Source organism: Candoia aspera, chromosome 4 (genome assembly GCF_035149785.1).
Source record: "Candoia aspera isolate rCanAsp1 chromosome 4, rCanAsp1.hap2, whole genome shotgun sequence".
Lineage (NCBI taxonomy): Eukaryota > Metazoa > Chordata > Lepidosauria > Squamata > Boidae > Candoia > Candoia aspera.
Genome location: NC_086156.1, coordinates 77,753,496 through 77,766,620, shown reverse-complemented (window position 1 = coordinate 77,766,620; position 13,125 = coordinate 77,753,496). Strand labels below are relative to the sequence as shown.

The 13,125-nt window shown below is 39.2% G+C and overlaps 1 protein-coding gene across 1 annotated transcript in view; it reads left to right on the top strand.

Annotated features, from left to right (window-relative positions):
• Positions 1-13,125, top strand: part of TOP2A (DNA topoisomerase II alpha) — a 31,109-nt gene that overhangs the window by 11,102 nt on the left and 6,882 nt on the right. The window contains exons 14-32 of the mRNA XM_063302058.1: positions 295-405; positions 521-626; positions 2,519-2,628; positions 3,187-3,279; positions 4,257-4,371; positions 4,715-4,836; positions 5,298-5,446; positions 6,331-6,562; positions 7,019-7,153; positions 7,270-7,470; positions 8,124-8,319; positions 8,740-8,831; positions 9,116-9,265; positions 9,362-9,445; positions 9,855-10,052; positions 10,164-10,266; positions 10,354-10,499; positions 11,009-11,289; positions 12,204-12,265. Coding sequence (XP_063158128.1) covers positions 295-405; positions 521-626; positions 2,519-2,628; positions 3,187-3,279; positions 4,257-4,371; positions 4,715-4,836; positions 5,298-5,446; positions 6,331-6,562; positions 7,019-7,153; positions 7,270-7,470; positions 8,124-8,319; positions 8,740-8,831; positions 9,116-9,265; positions 9,362-9,445; positions 9,855-10,052; positions 10,164-10,266; positions 10,354-10,499; positions 11,009-11,289; positions 12,204-12,265 — 2,686 coding nt within the window. The remainder of the gene's footprint in view (positions 1-294; positions 406-520; positions 627-2,518; positions 2,629-3,186; positions 3,280-4,256; positions 4,372-4,714; positions 4,837-5,297; positions 5,447-6,330; positions 6,563-7,018; positions 7,154-7,269; positions 7,471-8,123; positions 8,320-8,739; positions 8,832-9,115; positions 9,266-9,361; positions 9,446-9,854; positions 10,053-10,163; positions 10,267-10,353; positions 10,500-11,008; positions 11,290-12,203; positions 12,266-13,125) is intronic.

Below are 13,125 nucleotides of genomic sequence, written 5' to 3'. Positions count from 1 at the left end.
CAGCCCTGGGAAGGAGGCGATGGCAAATCACCTCTGAAAAACCTTGCCAAGAAAACTGCAGGGACTTGTCCTGCAGGGACTTGTCCAGGCAGTCTCCAAGAATCAGACACGACTGAATGGATTTTTTTTTTTAAGTGTAGCATCTGACAAAGGTTGTAATGGGGAAAACTGACATAAAACAAATGTTGTAATTAGGGATCAATTAGTATTAGTCTCAGAATATAAAGCTAGTAAGGACTCTTGACTTCTTCCAAAACCAGTGGACGAAAACTTGTCTTTTGAACATTTTCATAGGATCAAGATGGCTCCCATATCAAAGGTTTATTGATTAATTTCATTCACCATAATTGGCCATCTCTTCTGAGGCACCGTTTCCTGGAAGAATTCATTACCCCCATTGTAAAGGTGAGTTTCCCCATCCCCTTGAGTGACAACTTTAGCAGTTGAGAATATTCTTACTAAAATTCATTGGTTACAGTATATTAGCTCTTCAAAAATGAGACCTTTCTCTCTTCCCTAGGTTTCCAAAAACAGAGAAGAAATTTCTTTCTATAGCATTCCTGAATTTGAAGAATGGAAAAGCAGCAACTCTAATTACAAAAACTGGAAAATCAAATACTACAAAGGTTTGTCTAAACTGTAATGCCAGATGAACTAAATAAGACTAACTTAGGAGTTACCATGTTGTATAGCACTATTTTAACCTTACTTGGAATCATGGGAATTGGTGGCTATGTGCAAACTATTTTAAACTAGCTCATCAAAACAAGAAACGCTGTTCCATGTACAGCATGGGAGATAAAGTAGAAGGCTCTGTCTACAGCCTGGCTGTCAGGTTAAATGTAAAACAGGAAACTGAATGGATATGGGTATGTTAGAACGCTTAAATTACTCTACATAACCCCAAGATCAAATGAAAGTATTCTTGATGATGTTTTTAAAAAAAGGTAAAGGTTTCCCTTGACATTAAGTCCAGTCGTGTCCGACTCTAGGGGGCGGTGCTCATCTCCGTTTCTAAGCCTTGGAGCCGGCGTTGTCCGTAGACACTTCCGGGTCATGTGGCCAGCATGACGACACGGAACGCCATGATGATGTTTTTAATATATTAAAATATATTTTATATATTTTAATATATTAATTGAAGTGCCAGTGATATGTATAAGCATTCTCAATAAGTGCTGTATTCATGGGAACTTAGCTTGATCTACAAAAAAATCTACAGTACTCAACATCATTCAGCGACCATTCAAAGTTACAAATGCATTGAAAAAAGTGACTTATGACCAGTGCTCAAACTTATGGCTGTTGCAGCGCCCCCATGGTCATGTGATCAAAATTCAGGCGCTTAGCAGCCTCCCGTACTTATGGCCGCAGGGGTGTTTCAACTCCCCCCACCTGCCTATCCCCCCTCCCCATCTATGCCCTTTTGGCCCCCTGCCACCCTGTACTCCACTGCTGCAGCTGACCTTGCTAGGCACACCTCATCAGCAGTGGGAGCAAGAAGACAGCGAAGGTCAGCTGGGGCAGTGCAGCACAGGGTGGCAGCAGTCCCAGAGTGTGGGGTGGTGAGGGCAACTGTGGCTGGGACTGGGCTGGGGGGCTCCAGCTTCCCAGGGCGTGGCAAGCAGCCTTGGAGCCATGCAATTCTGGAGCTGCTTGCTGCCCCACAAGGCAGGGTACAGGGCAGTCAAAAGAGCAGAGATGGTGGGGAGAGAGGCGGTGTGGGGGGAGTTGAAGGTAGTCCCTTACCTTACTGAGGCTCAGGGCTGGGAGGAACCAAGCCTGAAATGGCTTGGATTGGGGTGGATATTCGGCTAACAACCAGTAAAGTACACTTAACAACAGCAAAGGGAACCGCTGGGATTGCGATCACTTAGAGGTGCAGTCACATGACGTGTGCCTTTATGGCTTTATTGCTTAGCAACCAAAAGTCCAATCCCAATTGTCATCGTAATTTGAGGACTATCTCTTTTTCATTGCAAAGTTTTAACAAGAAAAGCAATTGGCTAACATTTACTTTAGTCTTTCTAAACCTTGTGCCCTCCAAGTATGTTGAACTATAGCTCATACCTAACTATCCCTAGTTAGTGACCTGTAGTCCCATTTGAAGAGTTATGGAGTTTTTTTTTCCTGTTTGAGTCTAGATGGATCCAGAATAAGTTCAGGCCAAATGAATCTGCTGTTGCACTTGGTGTGAATAATTCTGAGTTGTTGTTCCCTTTGCTATTCATACACCAAATCGATATTACATGCAATATTGTTTTAACTGATGCAAAGAAAATTAATTGCTGTTGAAGCAATCTGATTGGGGGGTTTTCTCTTGTCTTATTTTTTTCTTGATATTTATTTTTTTCTTTTAATTTTTATTTGTAAGCCATCCAGAGCTGCTATGGAGTTAGGTGGCCCTGAAACTGAAATTCTAAATTAAATTAACAAAAATAAAAGCTTGCATATTAAGTTAAATATGACTGTTTTATCTAGATATTTTACTCAGTTTCTTATTTCCTTATCTCCTTAGGTCTGGGTACCAGCACTTCAAAGGAAGCAAAAGAATATTTTGCAGCAATGACAAAACACCGAATACCTTTCAAGTATTCTGGTCCTGAAGATGATGCTGCAATCACCCTGGTAGATTAAATTTTCTTCTTATCCCTCTGTTTCTTTGGGCTTGCAAACCTGTTTGGACAATGAATTGCCAGAAGCCCTTCTGCGCTTTTTTTTTTTTTTAAACCAGTTGGTAGACCTATTCCCTGCCAGAGGTTTGTAGGATTTAGGTGCCTGAATTCAAGATTCATTTATCTAAAAGCAATTTTAAAAGTTAAAATACCCTGCAAGCCCAAGGAATTACCACTATTGTATACATTTGATAAATGCACATATTTGTGTTTGACTGCAGAATAGAGGAACCCTATACCTTTAGCTTTTCTGAGCTGTCTGTGTATATTCTTCCAAAAGATTGTTGGATTTGTATTAACTCAGCTTAATTCCAATCATATATTTTGAGTTCTTAATTTCCTATCAGCAGATAGCTCTGACAGGCACTGCTGTGATCTTAGCTTAAGTATAATTTAGTGGAACTTAAAATGAATTTAATTTGCTTATCCCAAGTTACGTGTTTTAATTAAACTACATTTAAGCACATGGCAGTGAAAATTATCGGTTTAGGAAGGTTCTTGTTCAATCTAGGCCTTTAGCAAAAAAAAGGTGGATGATCGAAAGGAATGGCTGACAAACTTCATGGAAGATCGAAGGCAACGGAAGCTTCTTGGCCTGCCAGATGTAAGTGGCCGTCAGAGTAAAATGGATTTCCTTTTGAATGGTTTCAGGCAGAATAATAGCTCTAGAACTTGTGAACAGGAGGATTTTGTATTGCACCTGGAACACTGTAAATGCTCTCGTGCAGTGTTTCTCAACCTTGGCAACTCCAAGCGGTGGGGACTTCAACCCCCAGAATTTCCTAGCCAGCCACTAGAGAGTGGCTCTAGTGGCTTCTTTTCACTAGCATCGAAGGGAGCGATTTTCCCTATCTTTGACTGCATGTTAAGGCATTCATGCATCACTGAAACTGTAGTGGCAGTTAAGAAATAATTACTAATAGAAGTATATATAAAATTTGAGTTTCAAAACATTCTGAGCTCAAATCAGCCTGATTCAACCTCACTAGAAGGATTTCAAGCTCAGCATGCTTCCACTGAGATCAGAATAGCCTATTTTAAGTTTGCAATGTTTCATGTATGAAAACATTTTTTACCCATCTAGTTACCAAGCTTTGATGGAGGCAGTTGTTATATATTCAAATAGATTTTATTAACAACAAGCAATGCCTATGCATATGTCTATACGTTCTTTATGAACCTTCTGCCACAAGGAGGCATCTAGCAATGTGTGGTCAAAGTGGAAGAATATGGCAGGTTATGAGTCAGGTCATCATATGAGCCAGTTTGGTCTAGTAGTTAAGCTGCTGGGCTAGAAACCAGGAGATTGAGAGTTCTAGTCCCGCCTTAGGCATGAAAGCCGGTTGGGTGACCTTGGGGCAGTCACTCTCTCTCAGCCCAACTCACTTCACAGGGTTGCTGTTGTGGGGAAAATAGGAGGAGGAAGGAGTATTAGGTATGTTTGCCGCCTTGAGTTATTTATAAAAATAATAAAGGTGGGATAAAAAATAAATAAAAAAATTATGTCCTATGTTTTGCTAAAAACAAAAAAACAAAGTTACTATTTTAAGGATATATCTTAAACTGCCTTACCATCCTTAGGATTACCTATATGGGAAAACTACCGATCACCTGACCTACAATGATTTTATCAACAAAGAACTTGTGCTGTTCTCAAATTCTGACAATGAGCGATCCATTCCATCACTAGTTGATGGTAAGGGTTTTTTTTTTAAATAAGATTTCTCATACTTTAAATTTAGTGCATCATATTTTTGAAAGAGAGAGGCCACGAAGAGTTAATTTAATATGCTAAGTTTTGTGACTATGGAAGACGTATGTTTATAAAAAATCTTACATTCTAAACATTCTTGCTTGAAGCAGTATTTAATACATTAGAAAATGTATAATTTATTGCCCTGGTATAAGGCAGATATATTTGCATTACTCTAATATACAGTCTGACTTGGAAGGTTGGTCCTTTGATGAATGCCTTGGCTAAGAGGTGCTCACTGTGGAGAGAAGAAGTTGTAATTACCAATGACTTCTCATTCTTTCAGGACTGAAACCAGGTCAGAGGAAAGTTTTATTTACATGCTTCAAAAGAAATGACAAGCGGGAGGTAAAAGTTGCCCAGCTGGCTGGATCAGTGGCAGAGATGTCCTCTTACCACCATGGAGAAGTAAGAAAAACATTGATGGGATCTCAAAAAGCAGCCAGTAATTATATAGCTTGCAAGAAGTGTTAGCATTAGAAGTTGCTACAAAAAAGCAAGGAGATGATTTTTCGTTCTCTAACCCAGTGTTTAGCAACCTGGGACTTTCCAAATGCTACTGAGTTACGTTCCCAGCATCCTCATCATTTGCTGAGTTGGCATAGGGCCACTGGGAGTTGAACTTCAACAGTTTCTGGAAAGGCATAGGATGCCCATACCTGCTGCAGCCAGTGACAAGACTTGGAGACAGAGTTTCCTCTGTGATTTTCCAATCAGGTCAGGTTGGAGCAGAGTTTTTTTGAAAGAAAGAAGTAGGCTTCCAGCAACTTTGGATTTTTCTGGTCAATGGTTGTGACTAGGCTTATCTGTCCAATGCCTGTTCATTTTCTTGATATATGATGATTATGAGAATTGTTATTTTGTTTCAGGCCTCACTGATGATGACTATTGTTAATTTGGCTCAAAATTTTGTGGGCAGCAACAACCTGAACCTCCTTCAACCCATTGGTCAATTTGGAACTAGGCTGCATGGTGGAAAAGACTCTGCAAGCCCTAGATATATCTTTACAAAGCTCAGGTGAGTGGAAGCAGGCTGCTTTCCTTGGTTTTGGCTTAGAACACTCCCTCCCAATTTAGTATATTCCAGAGGTGTTGGAATTACAGCTCCTGGATTACCAGCCAAGAAGGCTGGCTGGAGATAGAAATAGCTTTCAAACGTCCTTCGATTTACTTTGTTTATGCAGTTTGAATGCAGCAAACTTTCCATTTAACAGACCACAGTTTACAAGCTTCAGATCTAACAGACAAAACATACTGGATCTAAGTTTTGTTTGAACTTCAGGTAACAACAGACTTGGCCTCAAACCATGGAAAAGAGTGTTTGGCAAATCAGGCTGAACAAAGTTCACTACTTTCACTGCTTCCCCTTAAAATGAGTATTCTCTGCTTATCAGTAAGATAGGCTTTTTACAGTACAGATGTGCTTTTGGACTAAAAAAAAAATTACCATTTAACAGCCAGCCTTCACCCCGGTACTCCATTAAATCAAGGGTTTAATATACACAGAAGCCTTTTCCAAGAGATTTAGCAAGATTTCCTTCTCAATCAGTAGAAGAGTCAAAAGAAAAGGGTTAAGATGCAAGGTCAGTAGATACATTTATGCACTGTCCCTGGAGGTGAGGAAACCCCTCAATATTTGGGTTGGCTTTCAAGGGTCACAGCAGAATTTTTCTGTTACTGGGCTTTTCCCCAGAAAAGAAAAAATATTTTCTCTTGTGGCTTTGAAAGGGGAAGTAGAGATTCCTGAAAGTTATTGCCATTTCTCCACTTCCTTGCCATCTGGCTATTTCTCTTCTTCCTTGTTTCTCCTCACCTGCAGAGGATACCCCATAATCCTATCCAGACTTATTTCTAGAAATAATACTTAACACAACTCTCATTGAAGTCATTTGTTCTTCCTAGCCCTTTGGCGCGGTTGGCTTTCCCAGCAATGGATGACAATGTGCTGAAATTTCTGTACGATGACAACCAACGCGTTGAGCCTGAGTGGTATATTCCCATCATCCCCATGGTGCTAATCAATGGTGCTGAAGGCATTGGGACTGGCTGGTCATGCAAGCTTCCCAATTATGACATCCGCGAAGTGATGAATAATATTCGGCGCATGCTTGATGGAGATGAGCCATTACCAATGGTAATAAAAATGCATCAGCAACTAAATAAAAAGGAGCTGGTAATTTTAGAGAAGAGAAATAATAACAGGTGTGTGGACAAAGACAGAATTAGACTTTCTGCATTATTTGGGCACCTCAGAGCCATGCCACTTAAATTATTTTTAAAATTGCCCATGGCTACATTCCTCATGACGAAGTAAGTTTTAAAATGACACTTTCTTTGAAAGACTAGAAATATGAAATCAAGAACTATTATCTCTACACCGGAGATCTTCATGTTGCTTTTCATGAAGCCGTTTATGGCCTTTTCTCTACAACCTCTCTTCCTCCTATTTTGCCCTTCATTATTTTAATCTGGGTGAAATTTCAGAAGCCTTGAGGGGTTGAAATTGTCTTAATGAATGTATTCTGATTATATTATGCAAACAAGATCACGTTCAGCCCAGCTCATTTTAATGCAGCTTCTAATTTTTTAGGTTCCTAGTTACAAGAACTTCAAGGGGACAATAGATGAACTAGGGCAAAACCAATTCCTTGTTAATGGAGAAGTGTCTATTCTTAATTCAACCACCATTGAAATTTCAGAGCTTCCTGTTCGGACATGGACACAGGTAAGGCATGTTCTGTTTTTGTGCTATGCTCTCTGAACTTATAACAATATGTTTCTGAACTCCCCAATCAAAGGAAAATACAAAATCATGATGTTGCTTCTTCCACCTCTCAAAAGACTTATAAAGAACAGGTTCTGGAGCCTATGCTGACTGGCACAGAGAAGACTCCATCCCTCATAACAGACTATAAAGAGTATCACACAGACACCACTGTCAGATTCATCATAACGATGAGTGAACAAAAGCTGGTGGAGGCAGAGGCTGTTGGTCTACATAAGATCTTCAAATTACAAACTCCTCTTTCTTGTAACAATATGGTAAGTGAAAACTCAGGCTTCTATTTATGCAGCAACAAGAAAAGCCTGCCTTGACTCTCTCGCACACACGCACATACAGGCTGTATAAATCTCTTAAATAAACAAAATCTGCACAGATTATGGAAGAAAGGGTGACACTCTCTGGGGGCCATCTCCATTTGTTCAATTAAGAATGAGACAGAGAAGCCTACTAGGATCCTTTTGTGGCAAGGTTTTTGAAAAAATCTTCAAGTGCTTAGTTTTTAACTAAAATCTTAGATTACAAATTCTCAGTTAAGATTGTGAAGAGAGGGAAAATCAGACTTGCTAATTGTACCTACTAACAATGCCTGCCCACCTGCCTATTCCTCTGTTTTAGCTGTTTATGAGATCTCTGCTGCATTGGAGGGGAGTAGCTTTTTTTTTTTTTTTTCCCCCAAATTCTGAAAGTTTGTTTGCCCTTGTCACTTTGAGGGAGATTTGCACTTGGCTGTAAGTAAGGGCCTATTTTAGAAACCTGGCTTGTAAATACATTTACAGTTCCTAAAAAGTAACAAAATACAAAAGTGAGAAATTGAGGTGAGTGGGGGCAGACAGTGTAATAGTTAAAGGAATCATATCCAGCTTTTAAGTGCATGATCTATAGATCTCTGGGGCCCCACTCTTTGCTCCAGGTACTTTTTGACCATGTTGGCTGCCTGAAGAAATATGAGACTGCAGAGGATATTCTACGGGAATTCTATGAAGTAAGACTGCGTTATTACTCTTTAAGAAAAGATTGGCTCACCGGCATGCTGGGTGCAGAATCTGCAAAATTAAACAACCAAGCTCGCTTCATCCTTGAAAAAATAGAAGGCAAAATAGTGATAGGTAAGCAGTTAGGATTTTATAAACCTTTTTTTTTTCCCTTTCTTTCTTTCTTTAAAGGCAAGACCCATTCTGGGTCAGAATGGGCAGAACAAAAACCAACATCTACCAAAGAAAGGATTATCATCCGTGACAGGCATCCTGCCTCTGAGCTTACTTTTCTAGAAATAAAAACTTAAATAATTTACACAAATGTTCATTTGGGACTCAAGCTGAATGTACAACTTGAAATGCTGTGTGTGTGTGTGTGTGTTTACTTTTCTGCTTTCCATTAAGAGTAATCCCAAAATATTTGGTGTGGCTTTTGAGTTCATGGCATACAAGTTGACTTGTGTTCTTGTTCTTAGCATGGTGCCAAATGGTATGACTTTTTATTTTGGCTGCTTGTTCATCTGGATTTGTTCTTTGTGTCTTCCTCTCTAGAAAACAAGCCCAAGAAAGAATTAATAAAGGTCCTCATTGAAAGGGGTTATGATTCTGATCCAGTAAAGACATGGAAAGAGTCTCAACAGAAGGTATGGTTCTCAGTCTCTTGCTTTTGATCCATTCAATTGCTTAAGGGTTTGGTTCAGTAACTTTTAAGGATCCAATTCCATGAGGTCATAGACGGTGCTGCAGCAAGGAAAGTCATGCCATATCCTGACTTTCAAATGACTGGCCTTTTGAGGCAGATGGATAATCCAAAGAAAGTACTGTGAGAAAGGGGTGGATTACCTCCTGATCAACGTGAAAGGACGGGTACTAAGTAACAGATATTAAGCTAGTAACACCTGGCCGCATCTCCCTTCTGCCATGCCAGGACACTGATGAAGATGCACAAGAAGATACTGATAAAGAAAATGAATCTACTGCGGCCACTGGGCCAGATTTTAACTACCTTCTGAACATGCCTCTCTGGTACCTGACAAAAGAAAAAAAGGATGAGCTGTGCAAGCAGCGGGATAACAAAGTAGGTGGATGATTTGTTCTGAAAAGAGAAAGATTGTGATGCAGCAGCGCTGAAAGGTCAAACATGAGCTTAACTGTTTCTTGCTGCCCTTATTAGGAAATGGAACTAGAAAACCTGAAACAGAAGAATCCTAATGACTTATGGAGAGAAGATCTGGCTGATTTTATTGAGGCACTTGATGTAGGTAGACTTGGATTTCTGGGCCAGAAACAATCCATTTCCAGTTTATATGAATACTGTCTTATCAACAGCTCTGTGTCTTCATTTGGGTAGGGTGCTGGCATTTAAAAAGGGGGACTGAATTTTTGAGACTATAGTATGTTTTAAAGTAAACTCCAAAGCAGGCAAACCTCAGATGCACACATAGCACTGAACTTCCAGTGACCTGAGCTCTGTTGATGAATGCAGAAATTGCTGCCTATTTCAGTTGTGGGTACAGTATTCCCCTCTTCCATTTGTGTGGAACTGCAGAGAGCAGCTAAAGCAGAAATGCCCTCAATAAGACCATTTTCCTTTGATGAAATTTCTCACTTGTAAAACCAAGCACTGCAGGCTATTATTTCTTGACGTTTTATCATCCACACTTCAGGTGTTAGAAGAAAAAGAAAAACAGGATGAGATGTTAGGAACCACAGGCAAGCCCATCAAAGGGAAAGGAGGAAAATTAAAAGGAAAGAAACTGCAGCTTCAGGAAACCATGCCTTCTCCCCAAGGGAGGAGAGTCATCCCCCGAGTGACTGAAGAGATGAAATTGGGGGCAGAGAAGAAATTAAAAAGAAAAATCAAGGTAAACAGTCCTTGGAAGGGTGCGCGTGTTCAGTTTTCTTTACTAATTTCATAGTTTTCCTTTGCCTGTCCCCAGCAGTGATAAACTCTCCTTCCATTTGCTGACCTATAGAGTGAAAAAACTGAGCTTGATGGGAGTCAAGATTCCCCAGAGAGCAGTAAGGAACCAAAGGGTCTTAAACAAAGATTGATGAAGAAACTGAAAACAGAACCAGGTAAAATCTCTTCACTAGCATCAATTTTCCCTGCTGGTTTTCTTTGGGATGTGTTATGAGTGGCCTGACAAACCTGCTGAATTTCAGATTCCAAGAAACAGTCCAAACTGCCATTCAAGCCAGTAAAAAAAGCAATGAAACTAAATCCTTGGTCTGACTCAGAATCTGAAGATGAAAACGAAGTTGTTGGTGACACTGAAGTTGTCCCTCGTGCAAATGCATCACAACACCAAGTAACAGGTACATTTTCAAAAAGCTTAAAATCACCTTAGAATCTTGACTTGGATGGTACTTTTCCAAAGCATTTTTGCTGTAATGCAATCTTAAACATGAAGTGGAGCCTTTGTGAAGGAAGATTTTTTTATTTTTATTTTCCAGTGAGATTATTTTCTAAGACTGCAGTCTAGTCCACAGCTGTCTAGTAAGGTTGTGCAAAATGTTGCATGCAGAAACTAAACCATGCCAGAATGTGTTCAGGTGCACTATGCTTGAATTGAAATTTGATCCATGCACAGAACAGCTGTCTTGTGGTCCAGATAAAAGTGGGATGGGGGGAGAGAGAATGTGGGGAAAGCCAAAGACATTAACAACAGCAACTAAGGAGATGAAAGAAATGTCCTACGAAGCTCAGCAGTGGAATACATGGATCTGGGAGTTGGAGTGCAGAGCAAAGGCTAGGTACACCAGCCTTGTTTTTGTCAAAATCCAAAGTTTCCCAAGTTTCAGTTTTCCCAAACCATAGCTGCCTAAACAGTTCAATAAAATTTCCAGAATGCAATCGTTTATTCTGTGTTTGAAACAAAACATTTTTCCCATTTGCTATATTCCTGTATTGCCTAGAAATATATTCTCAATTAGCCTTCCTTATAAATACACACGTGTTGGGTTGCAGCAGATATTTTTTTGTCTATTATGTTCAGCAAAAGCAAAGTATGTGCAGGATTCTAATTCAGATATGGATGAGGATGCAATGTCTGATGAGGACTCTGCGGGAGCAACAGCAGGACCAAAGGCTGTTCCTAAGTAAGTTTTTCTAATATGCAGATATGATTCCCTACTTGGATTGTTGTTGTTTTTTTTTTAAAAAAAATACCTGCCTAGGTTACAGACAACATTTTAAGGCTAATCAGAATTGAGAAAATAGTATATCAACTGTTGTGTTGGAAAGATTTGTTATAGTTCATGGAGAGGGGAGATGTTTCTTACATAGAAAGGCTTGACAACCCCAGAAATAATTTTTCCTTTTTAAAAAAAAAAATTAATAAAGCTGCCTTATGTACAAGGTCAGGTTATTTGCCCTTTTGGACCTGTACTATTTATACTGACAGGCAATACTTTTCCAGGATGTTAGACAGCTCTCCAAAGTCAAAAAGGTATTGTAGAACTAGAGCCTGGAATCTTCTGCATGTAGAACAAACCCATAACTGAGATGGTCCTTCCCAGTTCCTCCATTCGGCTGATGAAGAGTTCACACAGCTTACATCCATACAGCTTTGTCAACTGATCTTGCAAAAGTGACATGCTGTTTCTATATATTCAACCCTTGTCATTTTATTATCCTGCTCTTTCTGCTAGATGGATGTCAGCATTATGAGCTGTTCAAATGTTCTGTGGAAAATGCCATTTTTAATCTTAACCGCAATATTACAAATAAGTTGCTTCTGTTTTATACTCCCCACCCTCCCACAATGGAATGCGGTGCAGAGATTCACAACTTTTTCAAGTGCTTGGTCTTACTGCAGTGGTGCAAGTACTGAAAAAAATAATTTTAAAATGGAGTAAATCTCAAGATTTTGGCAAACTGATCCCAAGGTTACCTGCAATCTCATGAGATTTCGGTATAAAGTTACCTTTTTGTTTTCTTCCCCCAGTCTGGAGTGTCTATGAGCATGCATTGCTGATCCTGATACAGAGTAAAACATGATTTTATGTTCTAGGAAAACAAAGGAAGAGAAAATTGAAGAATTCAAATCACCAGAGGTACAGAGCACTGGCTCAGGTGAGTATGTAGCTCACTCTTATCATAGTCTGTGTTTAGCCTATAAAAGCCAGAATTCCTTCCCACTCATTACCAGTTTTTTTCCTTTTACTAGCATAGTCCTAGGTATTATGCCACACAACTGAGACTGTAACATTTACCTCTTCATCTAATTCCTGAAGCATTTTTAGGGTGATTGCTTCCCTTCCCCCACTCAACTCCCCTGCAAATTCAGCACAAAAAAATTGAAACAGCATGAATATCAGTAATGAGAAATGATGCTTCGCAGATTCTGCAGTTTTGATTTTTCCACATTCTTTCCTATGAGCTGTGGTCATTGTTAACATTCCACTGAGGGACAGCAATGCTTCAAAGATAACTAGAAAATCTGATCTACAAACAAAAGGTCAATCAATTCAATATTTTCTTGTTTATATCTGTAGTGGCACTTCCCTGCATTGTCCTTTTGTTTTGCAACTTCTGTGGAAACAATGCCTAGAAAGGCATTTCATTGGAAGCCTTTCTTCCAATATTCATTCTTTCTTTCCTTTTCACACTGTTTTTTCTGCATCTAATAGCAAGAGAGTTGTTCGCTCTTGGCATCAAGGGTGGAAAAAGCTAACTGGTTTCATTATGGACCTTTGAATCCTTTTTTTTTTTTTTGTTCGTATATAATTTTTTAATAAAGATTTTGATTACAATAGTAAAAACTAATACAAACTAAAGAAAAAAGAATAGTAAGAATATAAATACAAGAAAGAAGAAAAAGAATATGATAAAGAAAAAGAAAAATATATAAAGAAGTGACTTTCAACCGTCATTACAAGAAGTAGAGACAAATTTAGTAACTTTTCATCCCCTGTAAGGTTACAAACAGTATC